This window comes from Phodopus roborovskii, unplaced genomic scaffold, assembly GCF_943737965.1.
Source record: "Phodopus roborovskii unplaced genomic scaffold, PHOROB, whole genome shotgun sequence".
Lineage (NCBI taxonomy): Eukaryota > Metazoa > Chordata > Mammalia > Rodentia > Cricetidae > Phodopus > Phodopus roborovskii.
The window spans coordinates 19,076,328-19,093,709 of record NW_026125281.1 but is presented as its reverse complement, the minus strand read 5'-3'; the positions used below and the strand labels follow the sequence as shown (position 1 = coordinate 19,093,709).

The 17,382-nt window shown below is 37.4% G+C and overlaps 1 protein-coding gene across 1 annotated transcript in view; it reads right to left on the bottom strand.

The window, feature by feature from the left end:
• St18 (ST18 C2H2C-type zinc finger transcription factor) overlaps positions 1–16,695 on the bottom strand; it is a 111,268-nt gene extending 94,573 nt beyond the window's left edge. Inside the window, exons 1-4 of the mRNA XM_051197874.1 lie at positions 16,532–16,695; positions 15,900–15,942; positions 6,685–6,753; positions 257–311 (exon numbers count right to left, since the gene is read on the bottom strand). Of these exons, the coding sequence (XP_051053831.1) occupies positions 257–311; positions 6,685–6,687 (58 nt within the window). The 5' untranslated portion in view covers positions 6,688–6,753; positions 15,900–15,942; positions 16,532–16,695. The remainder of the gene's footprint in view (positions 1–256; positions 312–6,684; positions 6,754–15,899; positions 15,943–16,531) is intronic.
• Between the last annotated feature and the right edge of the window lie 687 nt (positions 16,696–17,382).

Here is a 17,382-nt window from a genome sequence, read left to right as displayed (position 1 = left end):
AGGAACAGTCAAAAAACAAATGTTATCATTTCACTTGAACCAAGTAGAGACTGGGGCTACTAAGCCAGACAGCATAAAGAGAAAAAGCAGCTACGGCAATAAGCTGCCAATCCTTTCTCTTTGTTCCAGTCACTAGAGAGCATCACTCTTGCTACCCAAAGGTTTTTGTGAAGCATTCCTCACTTACTCTTACTGCGCACAAGGGACAAGTATAGTGTGGCAGGTACAGGGTCAGGGAAGCTGCTCACCAACTCACCTTCAGTTCCTTTGGAGAAAGTATGCAATGTTTTGTCTTCAACTTCTGCATCCATCTGTAACATGAACACAAAGTACTGAGATCATTACTTTGCCATTGACAGGACTGTGAAAACATGTAATTAGAAATTCTGGAGGTCATTGTGGAGAGCAGCATATAGCCGTCTATGTTCCTGGATTTCCTTCTGGCTCTATGGGATCTGGCTGACTATTATTGAGCACCGCTGATTTTAGAGACATGTCTACAGATGTTGGAAACCAGAGATGGTGACAGCAAGAGGGCAGATGGTCTTGGCCACAAGTGTTTGCTAACGATTTGCATGCTTACAGAATTCCAAAGGCTGAAAAAGGGTTGTGTCATCAGCAGTGCTTGTGAAGTGAGAAGAACTCTAAACATGAAGACAAAGATCCAGATTGATTTACTGATTTCAAATGCCTTCAGCCTTCTAGATGCTTTCCGATTATACAGCTTCTAAGTTAGGAAAAGCAATTGCCAATGTAAAAATGCAACCCAAAGGCAAACCCTTGTAGTGCCCCTCCAAAATACAATTGGGAGTTATAACTATCAAGAGTGAACTATATTTACTTTCTGAATTCCAGAAAAACTGCAGCCTTGAGATCACTCAAATGTAGAAGAAATGTAAAATCTGAGTGAGGTGCATTGAACTATGAAATTCCCGTCGTTACTGGCTGTTTTAAATGTAGTCAAATAAATGATCAAAGGGATTCAAGGGCTTACAAAGCCTTCTGTTTTCATGTACTCTGACCCAGGATATCTATCCATTTTGCTAGAATCCACTAATAAACTCTTAGTTTAATTCACTTCTGCGTGGTTTTAGAACTCTTAAATAGAAATAAGGTATTTTGCTTGTGGAAAACAAGAGACAGGCAGCAGAAATGCTCTGTGGCTCCCATCCGCAAGTCCTGCCGTGAGCAGCGGCAATGTGACTGCCATGGTAATGGGAGTGAGGCTCCACTCTCTGAGTCTAGGTTGTGATTGAAGGCACTGACCTGCCATGGACTTATAATAGGGGAGCAGGTGTGGCAATGATGGACTTTAATTTCCTTTAATAAACCTTTTATGTGCCACACTTTTACTGCCATTCGACGCTCTCCAAGGTCCTGCACATAATAGGTTCATTACTTTTGATTACTATAGTCTATTGAGACAAACAACTCCAGAACACACTATATATTATGTTCAGTTAAACCAATATAGACTATTTATCCATTGTGCATTTTTTTCACCTGCAACACTACAGATGAAATTAACAACAGCTCTTGTAAGCTAAAACTATTAAACCCACCAGAACTCTTTTGTCATTGCTTCATAATAATAAACCAATCATTGAACCGCTTTTTAAATTAGCAAACAAAAAGTGTTCACGGCTTTGGCTGAACAGCAGCCGCTTTAGTCTAAATAAAATGTTTCATTGTTATAAATATTTTAAAAGTACACAATAAGAGAAAACAACAATAAAACAGAGGTGGTTTTTTCCTGTTGATTTTCTTTCTTATGAAACCATATGAGTTTATGACAGATGCCTAGGATTAAAAGGGCTTGGTTTACTCAGGACGGCACGTACCGCATTGTGAAATCCCCCTCCTCCCTAGAGGATCTCTGCTGCATATAAAGTGGCTCAGCTCATGCAAACGTAGCTCTGTGTGCTACACAAATAACTAGATTAAGAGAGATCAGTAGCATGTGAGGGTTACCATGATGAAACGCATCACATATTTCTGAGGAAGCTATTCTCATGGGCAAGCATGCACATAATGCAAGTCTATTATTCAGCAACACAGGTACTATTAACCTTCCCTAGCCACTCTAAAAAAAAAAATGCCCCAACATGAGGGATAGTTGAATTCCATGAAGTTCTTTACCAAAACCAGAACACAGACAGCCAAGAGTTCTCGAAGACACACACAAAAGTTTCAGAAACAAACTAAAATGCAGTCTTTTTTCTAGGAACTCTGAGGAGCCAGCCCTGGCTCTGGGTCTTGTAGCTACCCTACACATCCATCTCTTCACTACTGCCACTGGGGGAAATGCATCAACACTCCTTAACTGGTCTTAAAATCTCATCTAATATCTATTTTGTTAAGCAACATTTTTCTTCTTTCTCTCTCCCTCCCTCCCTCCCTCCCTCCCTCCCTCCCTCCCTCCCTTCCTTCTTTCTTTTTTTGGTGTAACATATATAGCCTATATAAGTGTTAGTAAGTTTTGAAGTTGAACTTGTGGGCCAGATATGGGCATGCAACAGAACAAGGCTATAATTTATAGGCTATCTATCTCAATGTCCTCGCCTTCACCCTCAAGAGCAGTGGTAAGTTCAGGGTCTGTTATGTGGGGAGTAGTAATATCAGAAACTTAAAGTACATAAGCATTTCCTTTGGTGGGGAGTTCTAACATCTGTGAAATAGCCTTCTTCTCCCATCCTAATTCAAAGTCAGATGTTACTGGACCATGGCAGAGCTCAACAGCATAAAACAGCGTGAAACACACACACAGACAGACAGACAGACACACACACACACACACACACACACACACACACACACACACACACACAAACACACCCCTAGTCTTTGCTGTCTAGAACTTTTAAATGTTTTTCATTTGGATTATTTGCAGAGCTCTTGAAACCCGGCAAAGGAACACAGGTAGTCTCCCTAGAGTGAAAACTCTTACTAGGGTGTAAGGTGGTTGACTTGCTCCAGTCATACCATTTAGGGCGCAGAGACCACTCTGCTGTGCATGGCTGAAAACTTGGGGTGGAAGAGGTTACCATCCTATCCATTTGTTCCTAGATTATAAAGGAGGCATTCGATTGCTACATAGTCAGGAAAAAATGGCCTAAATAATATGTCATACAATCTTGAAAATTATAGTTCTTAGAGACTGTTTTCCCCTTACTGAAAAGTGATATTTGGTTATCTTTTTGTTCAGGTACCAAATGGTATTGAAACGATTTTAGTTAACATTGTAAAACTTATGAAAGTTTTTTCAAAACACAAAATTTATTGTGAAAACCTGTCCTGTGGATTATATACAGCTTTTGTATATCCCACTTTATTATTTATGCAGAAAAAATAGAAGATATGTCTGAGATGCCTACAAGGAATTCTAATTTACCATAGGTATTATTCTTAATCTGAAACTATATTAACATGAATTTGCTAGATATGATGGCACACACCTTTAATTCCAGTACATGAGAGGCAGAGACAGGGATCTAGTGAGTTTGAGGCCAGCTAGTATGGTTTACATAGCAGGTTCCAGGTTGGCATGGATACACAGTGAAACATTGTTTCAACAAACAAACCAGGAAGAGTTAAGTGTAATGTGTTCACATGTAGTATGCACAGTATTAGAGCAAAAAGAAGAAGGTAGTTCTTGTTAAAAGTCTAACATAATAAAGCAACATGGGAAATTATTTGCAAAAGGCTTACTGGTGTAATCTGGGTAGTCAAATAAATATAACAACAATCTGAAAGTGGAAAAAACATTAATAAAATAAAGTCAATAAACATTTCATAAAGGATAAAAACGAAGTAGAATTAACTGATATACAATTCAGAATAAAAATAACCACAGAAGGAAAGCTATTTAGGTGACTATTGAGAGATTACAGATCTATACAGAGATGTATGAACAATTTCCTAGTTACTGTACCTGACCATCTATCTCTTCTAACTGGAGCTTATTATATCAAAGGTAAAAACCATATTTCTACCTCAACACTCCAGTGCAAACATCTGAAACCAACTTTGGGGATGAAAGAAAGTCCCAGAGTGTCTTCTGAGAGACAAACACAACTCAACCTCACTTGTATTTTGTTTTATCCTCAACAAAGATCTATGCAGTAATGGTAAGGCAGATTCATAGTGTCTTGTTCTTAGGGGAAGGGCAGGTTCGCAACGCACAGGAAGGTCAATATAATAATTCTGTTTTAGGGTAATTTCTGAAAACTCGTACACAGTTAACATTGTATTGATATCGACTTCAAATGGTGACTTTTAATTTGAGGAATCCTTCTAATGTGTTCAATCATTTCCCTTCTTTTAAAGTTGTCATTTTTATTTGTGTGCTTTGTTTGTGGGGGAGAAGTTCTGGCACGTGGAGAGTGTAGCTGGGTGTGTGGATGGGCGTGCATGTGAGTCCAAAGTCAACCTTCAGAGTCATTCCTCGGGAGGGATCCATCTAATTTTTTGAGACAGTGATCTGGGGCTCCCAGATACACACAGACTGGAAGACTAATGAGTTCCAGGAGCCCTCCTGTTTTCATCTGTCCCGTCCTGGGTTTATGAGTGCACACCACTATCCCTGGCTTTTTACATGGATATTGGGAATTGAACTCACATACTCATATTTGTACAAAAAGAATTTTTATCAATCAAATTGTGCTTTAATTTCTTTTTACTTCTTAACCAAAGTTCACTGTGTTTCTATCCTGGCATGTTTGAAATGGCAATATTTTATTTTATTACATTATGTAATATTATATCATTCTTGTGAGATCTATCTATCTATCTATCTATCTATCTATCTATCTATCTATCTATCATGGTGGTAGTACGGTTTGAACTTGGGGCCTTGCATTTGCTAGGCAGGTGCCTTTGTTATGACCTATAGCCCCAGCCTATAGTATGTTCTTTCAACCCTGAGAAACTCATGGCAAAATGGAGATGCACAGAGGCTGTACAGGGAGGCCTTGGATTCCTCACCTTGAGATCCTGTGTTTCCCTAAAGGATAGCTCCTTATCAGAAGTGAGATTTAGAAAAATAATGAAGGGAAATCTAAGAAACTGGAAAAGGCCTGAAAGTCAAGTAAATGAAATGACTAGATGACACTAGTCTATCAGAATGAAATGTGTCCAGCTTGAGGACAAAGAGCCCAATATTAAGTGTCCTTTCCTTTAGTGATACTGGCCTGTTCTAAACATAGCTGTGGGTCAGTCCAAAGTGGCGGGCTAGGCATCTACTTTAAATATAGAGAATTTTGAAGAAATTAGCTGTGTAAAGGAGAATGCTGACTTGTGGTGAGAAATACTGGGCTAGAATATTTCTCTGTTCTCTCTACTATTACCCTTCTCCTTTTCATGTATTTTCCGATTGTTCAGGAAGAAAAGAAGCATGTTTAGTGTCAACCTTCTTAATGTAAAGTTTAACAAAATGCTTTCTTAAAGCTCCCACCAATGGCGACACATTTATGTTTTTCTAATTCTCACTTGCTTAAGGCACCCTATTCTTGATTCTACTTCTCCATATCTATGTGCCTTATTTCTGTATGGTTTTTGATTCTGTATAGAAAGCTGACAGGTTCAATGGCATGTCTAGTTCAGATTTATGATTCCTCTTGTCTCTCTTAGTCCTTTTTAATAACCCTACAAACAGAAAACCTGAAGGAGGTAGCAGACTCACACTAAGAATAGTTTTCTGGGCCACAGCTCTATCCAAGGACTATACTTGAGCATGTTACTCAAATTCCAAATGGAATTTTCTAGGGTCCCTGAGAAATGCAGCAGCAAGAGGAAATAGTTTAGATCTGAGACATGCTTGGAAAACACTATAGTGGAGACTTTATTTACATTGTCTTTCTGACTTCGAGTTGCTGCCACTGTTGTGAGTCTATCCAGAAACTTTATACAACTGGCAATCCTGAATGTAAACCAAAGCCATATGTTTGCATCCTTTTGCCAAATGTCTGCAGCAAATAGTTCTATTATTCCCACAGGTAACAGATGTATGCCAAAGATTTCTATTAGTTGCTTCATCATGGCCTCTCTTAGAGTCACAGCTTTGTGACATGGGAGGAGGAGCAAGAGCATTGCCAGTTTTATGTTTTTGGAGTTTTGGGTATTTAAAAAGTATGCCCTATTTAAACAAAACTTAAGGCAGCAACACATAAAAGGCCTTTCACGTTTTTCCTGGCTCATATTTTGAGAATTATCTGCTGCAAAATATGCAAATTTTAGAAAATAATTCCTTCAGAAGACATATTGTTTCAAATAGACCTTTTCCCAAGGAAAACCAAATCTTCACTTTTCAGTGTTTGTAGGAACTAGCCCTCAAAGTCATCCTGAATATTTTAAGATCATATTTGTAAAGTACCTTTAAGCTAACTAATTTTTAATACAAATGAACTCACACTAGATCCATAAATTTATTTTAGCCATGAACCTTTCTGTAAGGGCAGACACAATTAACTAGATACGCAAAGGTTTATAACCTCAGTTGCTTAGCAATTTAAGACAGTTGACTGTTGTACTCAAAACAGTCCCAATTCCAAACTCAAAGACAACAATGAATTTCAATACAAATCCACATAGGTGACCACTGACAGGAGAGCCTTTATACAAATTCTTTAATCAAGTTGCTTTTCTTTCAATATATTCTATTGTTTAATAATAAAATTGAGCTCATACCATCCTTTCTTCAGGTAACCTGTCTGCCAATATTTTGGTTCAATTTACTGGAAAATCTTGAAATTCATCCTAGTGAGAGAAAAAGTAAAAGAAAGAAAGCATATCAGACTGGACAAGAAAAACACTTATTTAAATGAACTTTCGTGAACAACAGAGGGCACATTGGCACCTTTTGCCTATAATTTGGTTGGTCACATTACAATGAAACTGTTATACTACAAATATTATTACTAATAATTCTAATTCTTCTTATGGCATTAAGGGTTGAAGCGAGGAGCTTATGCATGACAGACAAGCATTTTACCAGAGCTCTATCCCCATTCCTATTATTACTATCATCATCATCATCATCATCATCCATCTTAAACATCAGAAAGAAAAAGTTAGGGAACTATTTGCAACGAGCTCTAGTGATGATGTTGCAAAAGACACAACGAAGCCTGTGTTACTTAGATCTGTTCTGAAAGAGGCCAGCAGAAGATGCAATTAATCCCATGGCCAGTGTTGGAACTTGCTTTTCAAGGAAGTAATTTGCTTTTGGTTTATTTTACCATCAAGTCACCACGCACAATGCTGCATCCCCTCTATTTGGTTTCAGGATGGGGGAAAACAAACCAAAAACCAACCAAACAAACAAACAGAAACCACAAACAAAACAACACTGGAAGCCAATGTAATGCACTCAGCATCCTAGAGAGGGCCCTGCTGTACTAACATCACGGGCACATGTCCATGGTTACATGTTTACTTCTAGCAGTTCTGAGACACAAGCTCCCAACCTTCCTTACAGGGGACTTCTAAGGCTGGCTTTTCACCTCTCATGTGTACTGAAGCAGTGGCCTCTGAGTCACAGCTGCCTCCTTGCAGGCTTTGACCTGACACCAATCATGCTTTTGCAACTCAAGTCACAACTGTGGCTGTGCAGAAGCAGGCAGCAAATTCTCACACAGGGCAGACTATTGCCCACGTAGGAGAATGGAAAGGGAGCGCTGCAGCTTGGGAAGTCTTACTTTCTATTTGATCACAACTTACCAAATAAAAAAATGCTTTTGGCTCATTCTGCTGCACTCTTGGTTCAGCAAGAGTTCTGGAGCTTTCCACCTGCCTAGTTCCCTTTGTTTGCCACACACCAACCTAAAACAAAAGACCCTGGAAGCAGTCATACTGGTGAACAAAGCTCTTTCTAAATCCTGAAAGTAATGGCTTTCTGTCTAATGCCCTATCGTGTTATGTATTTATTAGCAATACATTTTCCATTTATTTTCTCAAAGATTGCCAATAAAGAACTGAATCACATAAGGGAGTAGCTGTAAAGCCTCTGAGTTCCCTAATGTCAAACTCATTAGCATCCGAATAAGCACACAGCAGCACGTCATCTGCACAATTGCAATTTTTTACTACTTTTAATAGCGTTTCTCAAAGGGCTCATTTTCAACTTTCTTCAGTGGTTAGTTGGGTCTCCTGGGAGAAGGAGCTTCCTGATGCTCACAGCTTCGACTCAGCGGCATAGCCGTTTGCTGTCAGATGCGTCAGCCCTCTGCCCTAACCCCATCTGCTGTGGCTTCCCTCCCTGGAGACTAGAATGGAGGTAGCACAGCTGAGATCTGCCTGAGAAGTGTGCAGAGGGTGCTGAGAAAGATAAGTTTAGGAATATGATCTGACATGCAAAGGCCCAGGGTGTGGGGGCAGTGAGACACAAATGGGAAGCAGGGCCTCTCAGGGTGCCACCCCTGAGCTGGTCACTACAGTTCCTCCCAGCTCCTCTTGGGATGTCCATCATAATCAAACAGGAGCCTCCCACTGCAATCTGGGTTCGTCTCTTCCCACATAGGCACTATGACAAGAAGATACCTTTAAAACCCCATTTTTATTAAATGCCACTTTTTTGTTTTAACAATTATTATTTGCCATTCTTTAGCTGTTTTGCATGTTCTTTAAGAGAAAAAAAAAATCACCTTTTCCCAACTTAAATGCATAATAGCCCATGGGGAATATACACTGTTAAGACAGTCACCCTCAGGCCTGGATGCTTCACCAAGCACCACTTACTTTCACAGAAGCCCCTACGTTCCTGAAACAGCAACCCCAAAAGGTGAAACTACATGGCAACCAAGGTATGGCAGGCAATGGGCTACAGGATATCTTTTTAATTAATGACTCAGGTGCTCAGATGTCTTAGCTCTGTGGAGTCAACATCAAGTACTCCATTTGCTGTCTTTCTGAAAATAGATGTCAGTCCTTAACACTGCTTCACGGATGAGTACCTGCTTTTGAAAAGACAGTTCTGCTCAAATCTATGATGCAATATGACAAATCTGATATATTATTTCAAAGAAAAGGATCCTGCAACATTTGAGACTGTGCTTTGTTCTTTTAGAGGAATGTACAAAGTGAATTGATCAATATATCATCTGTGACCCCCCCCAGGCCAAGAACTGTAGGTTTATTTATAGTTCCAATGGAATATTTATTAAATCTTCCAAAACTAAATGTAAGGTGAAAAGTTTGGTGAAGGAGCAAATGAATTTGTCATTCAATGTGTGTACCATGCACAACTTGTAACATGAACTCACCACTATTTGCCAATCTGATATAACAAACATGATGTCACCATCACCATCACCGTGGTCTAACATTAATTTACTACCACCATGAATGTATTCTAACTATCATGACCTCACCACCGCCATCTATGTGTTCTAAGTCACATAATCTCACCACCACCCTCAATGTGTTTTAACATGATCTCATCTCCACCCTCAATGTGTTTTTATCATGATCTCAACACCATCATCAATGTGTTCTATCAAGATATTACCACCATCATCAATGTGTTCTAACATGATCTATCACCTTCAATTTGTTTTAACATGACCTCACCACCATCATCAACATGTTCTCACATGATCTCACCACCATCATCAATATGTGCTATCATGACCTCAAGAACATCATCAATGTGTTCTAACTATCATGATATCACTACCTAATCAATGTGTTCGAACATGATCTCACTACCACCATCGGTGCCATGTAATTAACAGAAGCTCATCAATACTGCCAATATTCTTGTAGGGTTTGCCCACCAGTGAAACCATTCTGCTTGGTCTAGTCAAGAAGGGCAAAACCAACAGTCCTCTCAGAGGCCTGCAAAGTTCAAATAGTCTCCAAAGACCACTTGAATTTATTTCCTTAGCAAGTCCACATAACAATACCAGAATATTTTCTTGTGTGTCACTACTTCTTGAGGTCCTGCTTCTATAACTTCTAACAGTTTTACTCTCTCACCCACTGTTTAACCTTTAACAGCTTCACAGATTATTCACCTTCTGGAATGAAAAAAGTGATGAACTTTAACTTGTACATTCTTGGGAATTATAATACAAGTTCTTTGCGGTTCTAAACTTTAAGACTTATTTTATATAATGATTTAAGTTATAGCCAAATTTTGTAAATAATTCTCTACTATATCATGTACATATAAATACATGTTTAGTGTCTCATACTATCATAACTATATACATATATATATTGGCTAACAGCAAGCACAATGGAATTCTTCAGTTTCCATTTGTCATTTTACTTCTGATAATTCCTTTTGAGATTTATTTCTGTTCATGTCTCATTTGTTTGTTTGGTTTAGATTTTTTTTTTTTGGAAGTTCTAGTCAAGGAGTCTTAGAGTAGCTTTTGTCCATTAAAGCATGAAATTCTCTATTAGGAAATGATGCATTAAATTTTGTGAGTATGTTGTTGCCTTGTAATATTTTTGTTGTTAAAAATATATTTCTTCTGCTGAGCTCTCCAGGTTGGTAGTAGAGAATATGCTTCGTTTTCTGGAATAAATGGATGCAAGTATGACTTTTATTTAAGTTCTTTAGGCAAATACAAGCACTTCTTGTTCATAAGCTTTTTTTCTTTTCTTTTTTTTTTTTTTTTTTTTTTTTTTTTTTTTTTTTTGTCACAACCAGACTACAGTCAGATGTATGATCCCAGTGGGAGCAGGACAAGGAGATTCTGTAAGCTTGGCTTATTCAGCAGGAAAAACAGGTCCTACTGCAAAGTGAGAAAGTAGGATCATTTAGGTTTCTGAAGGATGTTTCCAATTGTAATTATTGGATATTCAATCAGGTGAATTATTTTGTACTATGTATCAAATTGCCTTTCCTCATCAACTTTTAATACTTTATGCTTCCCCGACTTATCACTAAAGCTCAATTATAAACCAAACTTCAATACAATTACTCATTTTTAAAGAATAAAGTAAAACTTATCAACCAATGTATTAATGACCATCAAAGGATTTAGTTGACATTCAAGTGATTTGTTCAGCCTTTGAATCTTGTCCTACAGAATATTTCAAAAATCTTAAGTGCAAGGAATTCTACAGCAACTCTGATTTGCTTTCGGAATAGGTCATTTTTGCTTAGAGGCTGAAGTAATGGAGAGGACTGAAATAACTGTGACTTCCACTGTCACACAGGCAAAACAATTACATTTACACAAGTACGCATTCTAGTATTGATATTTGTCCTTCCAATCGCTTAAAAATATCACAGTATCTTCTCCATAAAGTCTGAAGCAATTCCAACACTTTATATAAGACTTCTTTTTCTCCCTTAAGATGATTTAACTTTTACCTGATTTAAGTAACAAAATAGCCCTCAAAGATACTTAAAGCCATGTGGTAATTAACATAACTGCATTTAGATGCCATTCATGACTGATAATTCCAACACCTTGTGGGAAAAAAAGTTGCATGCTGTAAACATTATAAACATATTCAAATAAGCTTAACACAATCTGCCATGCTTATTTCTGCCTAGATCATGGACCAGAGAAATGGTTAATGCAAATGGATTTATAATTTGCTTTGGGGGGCCAGTTTCTTCTCCTTATTTATTAGCCCAGCTGATGGGGCAGATTTGATGAGGCACTTCTGGAATAATTGAGTCATCACACAAAGAAGGCTGCTAGCATTCAGAGTGGTTTTATCAGCAGCAAGCAGGCCTGATTACTGACAATTACACTCTGATCCGGTGATGGAGGAGAAAGAGCCAACGAGTGGGAAATGTCCGTGTTTCTATCCAGGAATAATTTCTACATTCATTTTACATGCTAAGTGTTTCCTATCTCTGCATAATAAACTGTAAACAGGAATAGATGGCACAATGTCCCTTAATATTTCCTGGTAATGAAGACACAAATGTACAGTGAATGCTGATAAATATAGATGAAACATAAGCTATTCTCCCAGTCTGTATTGTTACCTTTAAAACAAATGCATTTTTGTGGTAAAAGCATAATCATAGCTAATGCAAAAAAATGACAGAAGATTGAAATTGTCCTTGTAACTACATAGAAACTTTGCAAAAGTCCTGTTAATCACAACTGCTTTAAAGACTGGTGAGCTGAAGTTTGAGTCTAGAAATCATGTCATTCTGTGTCTCAAGTGGCAACTGTGCAAATGTCCTTGGGTTAGATGCAGCAGAGGACAGTGTGACAGAGCTCCACCAACACTCTGAAAGAACATATCTAAACTCTAACAATGATGCTAGCACTGAAGATATCTTTACTAATATGGATTTTAAGTTCCCTTCCATACATATTCCAACAGGATACATCTGATAGTGAACAATAAAGTTGCCTGTGGCCCCTGATCAGCCATGCAATGAGTTACTATGCTCAGCAGGCATTCACCAACACCAACATGGCTTATCAACAAAGTACTGTGGATAAAAATGTATCTGACAGTTGTCTGCTAAGCAATCTTTCCTCTGACTCATTGTTGAGTTTACAATGCCCAGAGAACAGGAAGGCTGATATTTCTTAATGTACCACCTTAGATTTTAGTGGAAACACTCTAATTTCTTATATTATCAAGAGTTTCTTTATTTAAAAAACCCAATCAGATGTGAAGGCATGAATAATAAACCCTCCCAGGTCTGTTTGCATAATCTTTTCTTTAAAGCCCCTTCCTGGCTTCCAAAGAAATAAAAGTTACTCTCTGTTCTCCTGTGGTAACTATGGAAACCATGTTTTATTACACTAACCACTTAACTTCAAAGCTTCTGTTACAACTAAATGTGTTATTTTGAGTAAATCTATACTGAACATCCTTATAATGTCAAAACACTTTTAATGGAGTTCATAGAACACTTGTTGATTAAAAAAAATAAGGCTTTTCACTATGCAGAGGGAATTTTCTCTCTTTAGGCCATTTTATTAGATTGATGGTCACACAATATTTTTGATATCCTTGGACATTTGCCACTTTCCTTACTACTGTCAAGAGGTTCTTTAGAATATTTTCAACCAGGCTGCTAGTTTTCTCAACAATAACTGTTTGGTTTTAATTAACATCTTCACAATATTCTTTAAATATGAATTAAAATAAAAACTATAGCTGTTTGTCTTCATTATCTGATGATGAAAATGGAATGGGAGAATCTACTAAGTTTAAAAAGGAAATGGCATGACTCTCAGTTGTTGAGGCCAATGAGTGAATGGATTTTGGAAAAAATAATCCTTAGACTTTAATTATATATAAACAAGAATCTAATATAATTTTCAAATGAGTATCTTCTAAAATATACTATTAATGGTTCAAAAAACAGTTACTGGGCAACAAAATATACATATTGCTCCATGGAAAATAATGGGTATAAAAATATTTAAGGCACAACTCTTGCCCTCGACAGAACAAACAGGCAAGTCAAAGATCCCAATATAATGTAGAACATTCTTAGATAGAAGAGGCCAGAGGAGCCCAGCGGACATGAGTGGGGCCTAGACAACTTCTAGATGACTGTGACTCTGTAGATGTTTAGAGAACCCTGAATAAAATAGGAAAGGGGTCTAAAAAACAAATTGAAAGGATGCCAATGGTCAAACTGGCATGGTCAATACATTAAAACTACATTTTTTATGCAGTTATGAAAGGGTCAAAGACAGCAGATGGTTAAATTAACTAGCTGAAATTAAATGCCTTTAATTTGCTCATTTAATATGTAACTTTCCAAGAAGCACCCCCCTTCAGGATGAGAAAAGCAAAATCTGCCTCCACTCACAGTAGACACCATTCCCCAGAATCCTGTACTCCAAGAGAATTTTGATGACAATTAGGTTGCCTTGCACTCCATTAACTCATGTTTTTCTGTTTTTACCTAGGCTCTGGTAGGACCATGGATGGAGAGATGTGCCCCTAGAAACCACCTTATGGCTATGGATGTGCTCAATACATTACTGTTGAGCTGAAATAAGCCCAACATAATCATTTTCAGATTTTTGAGATTATAGCTTATTAACTGATTTAAATAAATCCCAGACACTCCGCATACGGGATATTACAGGTTTAGTCAGTTGGGTTCTGTTCTACCAGCTTAAAAAAATAAAATTGACAGGGTTTGCTTGTTTGTTGAGATAATGTCTTGCTGTACATTCCAGATATTCTAGATGACCTCAGATTCACAAATACTGGGGTTAGAGTTCTGAGTCTCCCTACCCAACACAATGTATAAATTGTGATTGATCTATGCCTGATTTTTACCCAATGTTGACTTTTACTTCATTAAAATGAAAAATTACACAATTTTAAATTGGCTTTTCTTGAGAAATAAATGCCAAATATGAAATGAAATACAGTTAGCCAGATCTGGGGAAATGACTGGACTAGGAAGACTGCTGATCCATTTAAGATCTATGAAAACCTCATTCCTTTAGAGTATCCTTTTTCTCATTCAAAATTTACCACAAAGTCCTGACCATGGGATGGGCCACCTACATTTTACTTTAAGTGGCATATACTACATATTCAAAACTGATGAGTTTGATATTGCAAAGGAAAATGGAACTAACCATTTCCAGAAGGAAAGACAAATGTGTCTATCAACAGTGAAGGGAGATAGAATTTACTAAGCAAATATCTCTTATCTTTACTGGAGTTTTATCAGGAAACACGAGTTTCATAGGCACGGCACTGCTCAAAGTTCCTTTATCATCATCATGACATGCCTACAGGAATTCCATATTACCACCAATTTACACACAAAGGTAGGACGGTCAAGATTACTACCAGCTTCTGTGTCATACAGGTGACAAGTAGAATAAATGGCAACCTCTGCTTTCGTGTATAAATTGAACTTCTGCAGCAGAGACCTGGGCTTTTGTTCCCTCTGATATTCCATTACTCTGACCCAAACTCATGTTAACTCATGTTCATTGAAGGAGTAAATAAAACATGCATTCCTTTGCTTTTTCAGTAACACAACTACTGCATTTACAAAAACATGATACGTAGCATTTTTGGAAGGGAGGAGTGTTACAAAATGGGAGATATAAACACTAAGTATCAATAATTATAATTTACATACCCAAATAAATAATTTTAGACAATTAATTTTGGCCTTTCAAGATTTTGTTTAATTCAGAAACAGAATAGTCTTTCTAGGATTTATATTATTACCTGTAAAATATATCCTACCTAGTGGTTGGCTTATTCTTTTATTTCTCTTTTATTTCTTTGACAAATATTCATAAACAGTAGCTTTAATAAACCAGACTTACTTTTATTTTATAGTTGTGGAGGTCTGGGGTCTTCTTATGGTCTCATCAGTGTGAACCGAAGTCAGGTTACACTATAAGGGACTATTTATTTTCTCACTCAGCTTGCTTAATAGAGTCCAGTTCCATATCCTTGACAACATGGAGCTGCTGGATGACTCTGCAAGTCACTCTTGCCTCGCAGTCAGTGCTGACACTTTCCTTGACTAAGTCCCCTCCTCTTCAGAGCTAGAGAGGGTGATCTGATTGAGTCATTATCCAGCTTTAGCTCCCTCATTTTTTATACTGTCCTTTTCGTAAGAACCACAGATAGTTGGCTCTTCCTCCATAGTCTGGGAAATTCTTCCCACCTCACAGTCCCTAACTGACTCTTATACCTTTCGTTATGCAAGGTAACACATTCACCAACTTCAGATACATCTTTGGGAGGGAGACAATCTCTAGTCACCTATGTGAATTCTTAAAATTTTAGTACTAGAGCCCCTCATTATCACATATGTGATGCCACAAATCTTAGTACTGATATTAACAAATACCAACATCTTTATTGATTCTCTAAAATCAAGTTTCTTAAGTTCTTATGTATATTTGAAGGACACTGACATTTGAAAGATATTTTGGAGGGAATTTTAATTTTAAATAGGCACTACTTACCTTCCCTAGAAGCTACTGTATTTGAACCAGAGAGTTGCCATTGCTACGATTGAAGCATCATCAGAGAAAACATGGAAAGAAGAAAAGAGAACAGTTAATTAAATATAAATTATCTACAGTTTATTAACTGCATAAAACACTATTTTAGAACAGTGGCTCTCAACCTATGGGTTGTGACTCCCCTGAAAACCTCTATCTCCAGAAATTTTTTATTATAATTTTATATTACAATTAATTAAAATTACAGTTATGGGTAGCAAAGAAAGTAATGTTATGGTTAAAGTGTCACAGCATTAGGAAGGTTGAGGACAACTGCATTAGAGTGATAGGTAAACAGTATCAGAATACAAGTCTGGGCAGTACCACATTCAATAGTCAGAAATGTTATTTTAAAGACTATCCTACAACAAGGAAAACAGGTGTCTACTAGTAAGAGAAAACATTATTTGTATCTGAGACCTTTACACATAAGTACTTTGGAGAACCTTTTCTAGGGACACACCTGAGAGAGAAAATGAATTCTCAATGACAGTCTTTTAAAAAAGAATCAGTGGTTTAACACTAATTTCTAATCAGATCCTACAAAAAGGAACAGCCCGCATGGCAGCTGTACTTTTCCCAGGGTTAATTACCTTTCACTGCTCTCTACTAATGAGTCAGCTGTTCCTGCCACCACACACTACCCTGGTTCATCTGGAGCTGGAGCTGTGGACAAACACAGGAGTGACAGACCTATTTACATATGGGGGTGTGGCAAAGATTTCCAAAGGATGTTTTAATCCTTTCCTGTTCATATGTTTCCATGATAAAATTATTTTTGACAAATAAGGTTTCATTTGATCAATGACTTCTTTTGACTGGAAACAGGGTTTATCACTGACAAACATACAACAGGAAAAGCCTTGGAAGGAGATGAACTTCACTGCACCCTCAAAAGCTTTGTGTCATTTCTTCTTTAGTACCACAGCATGGCAAAAGCCCCTACTGTAATAAAAAGCAAATAGCCTCTAATTTGTGCAGTTTCCTTCACTCATAAAAATATTTCCTTAAAATAGTTATGACACTGAAAATTAAATTCATCAGCAGAAAAAGAAATTAGGAGAAAAAGACACCTGGTATAGCTTTATAACTACAAAGCCAATTCAAAAATTCAGAGACTTGAAAATCCTGGCTTTGTCTCTGTCTAGATCATCATTCTATACTACAGCATTGCTACACAGAACACACACACACACACACACACACACACACACACACACTATGCACATACATATATGTGTCTATGTATACATATGTGTACAGGCTATAACAGATTTACCACTTATATTATAGCTCTTTTAACTATAGTTTAAATTATAGTTCTCTCCATCACATGATGTAGGAACAGTGTGCCCTTATATAATTTGAACAGTTTAGAGAAGAAGTTTATAAATCTCTTCTGCCTTTTAACTCGGGGGTAACTAAGGGGCTAGACAAACAGTAA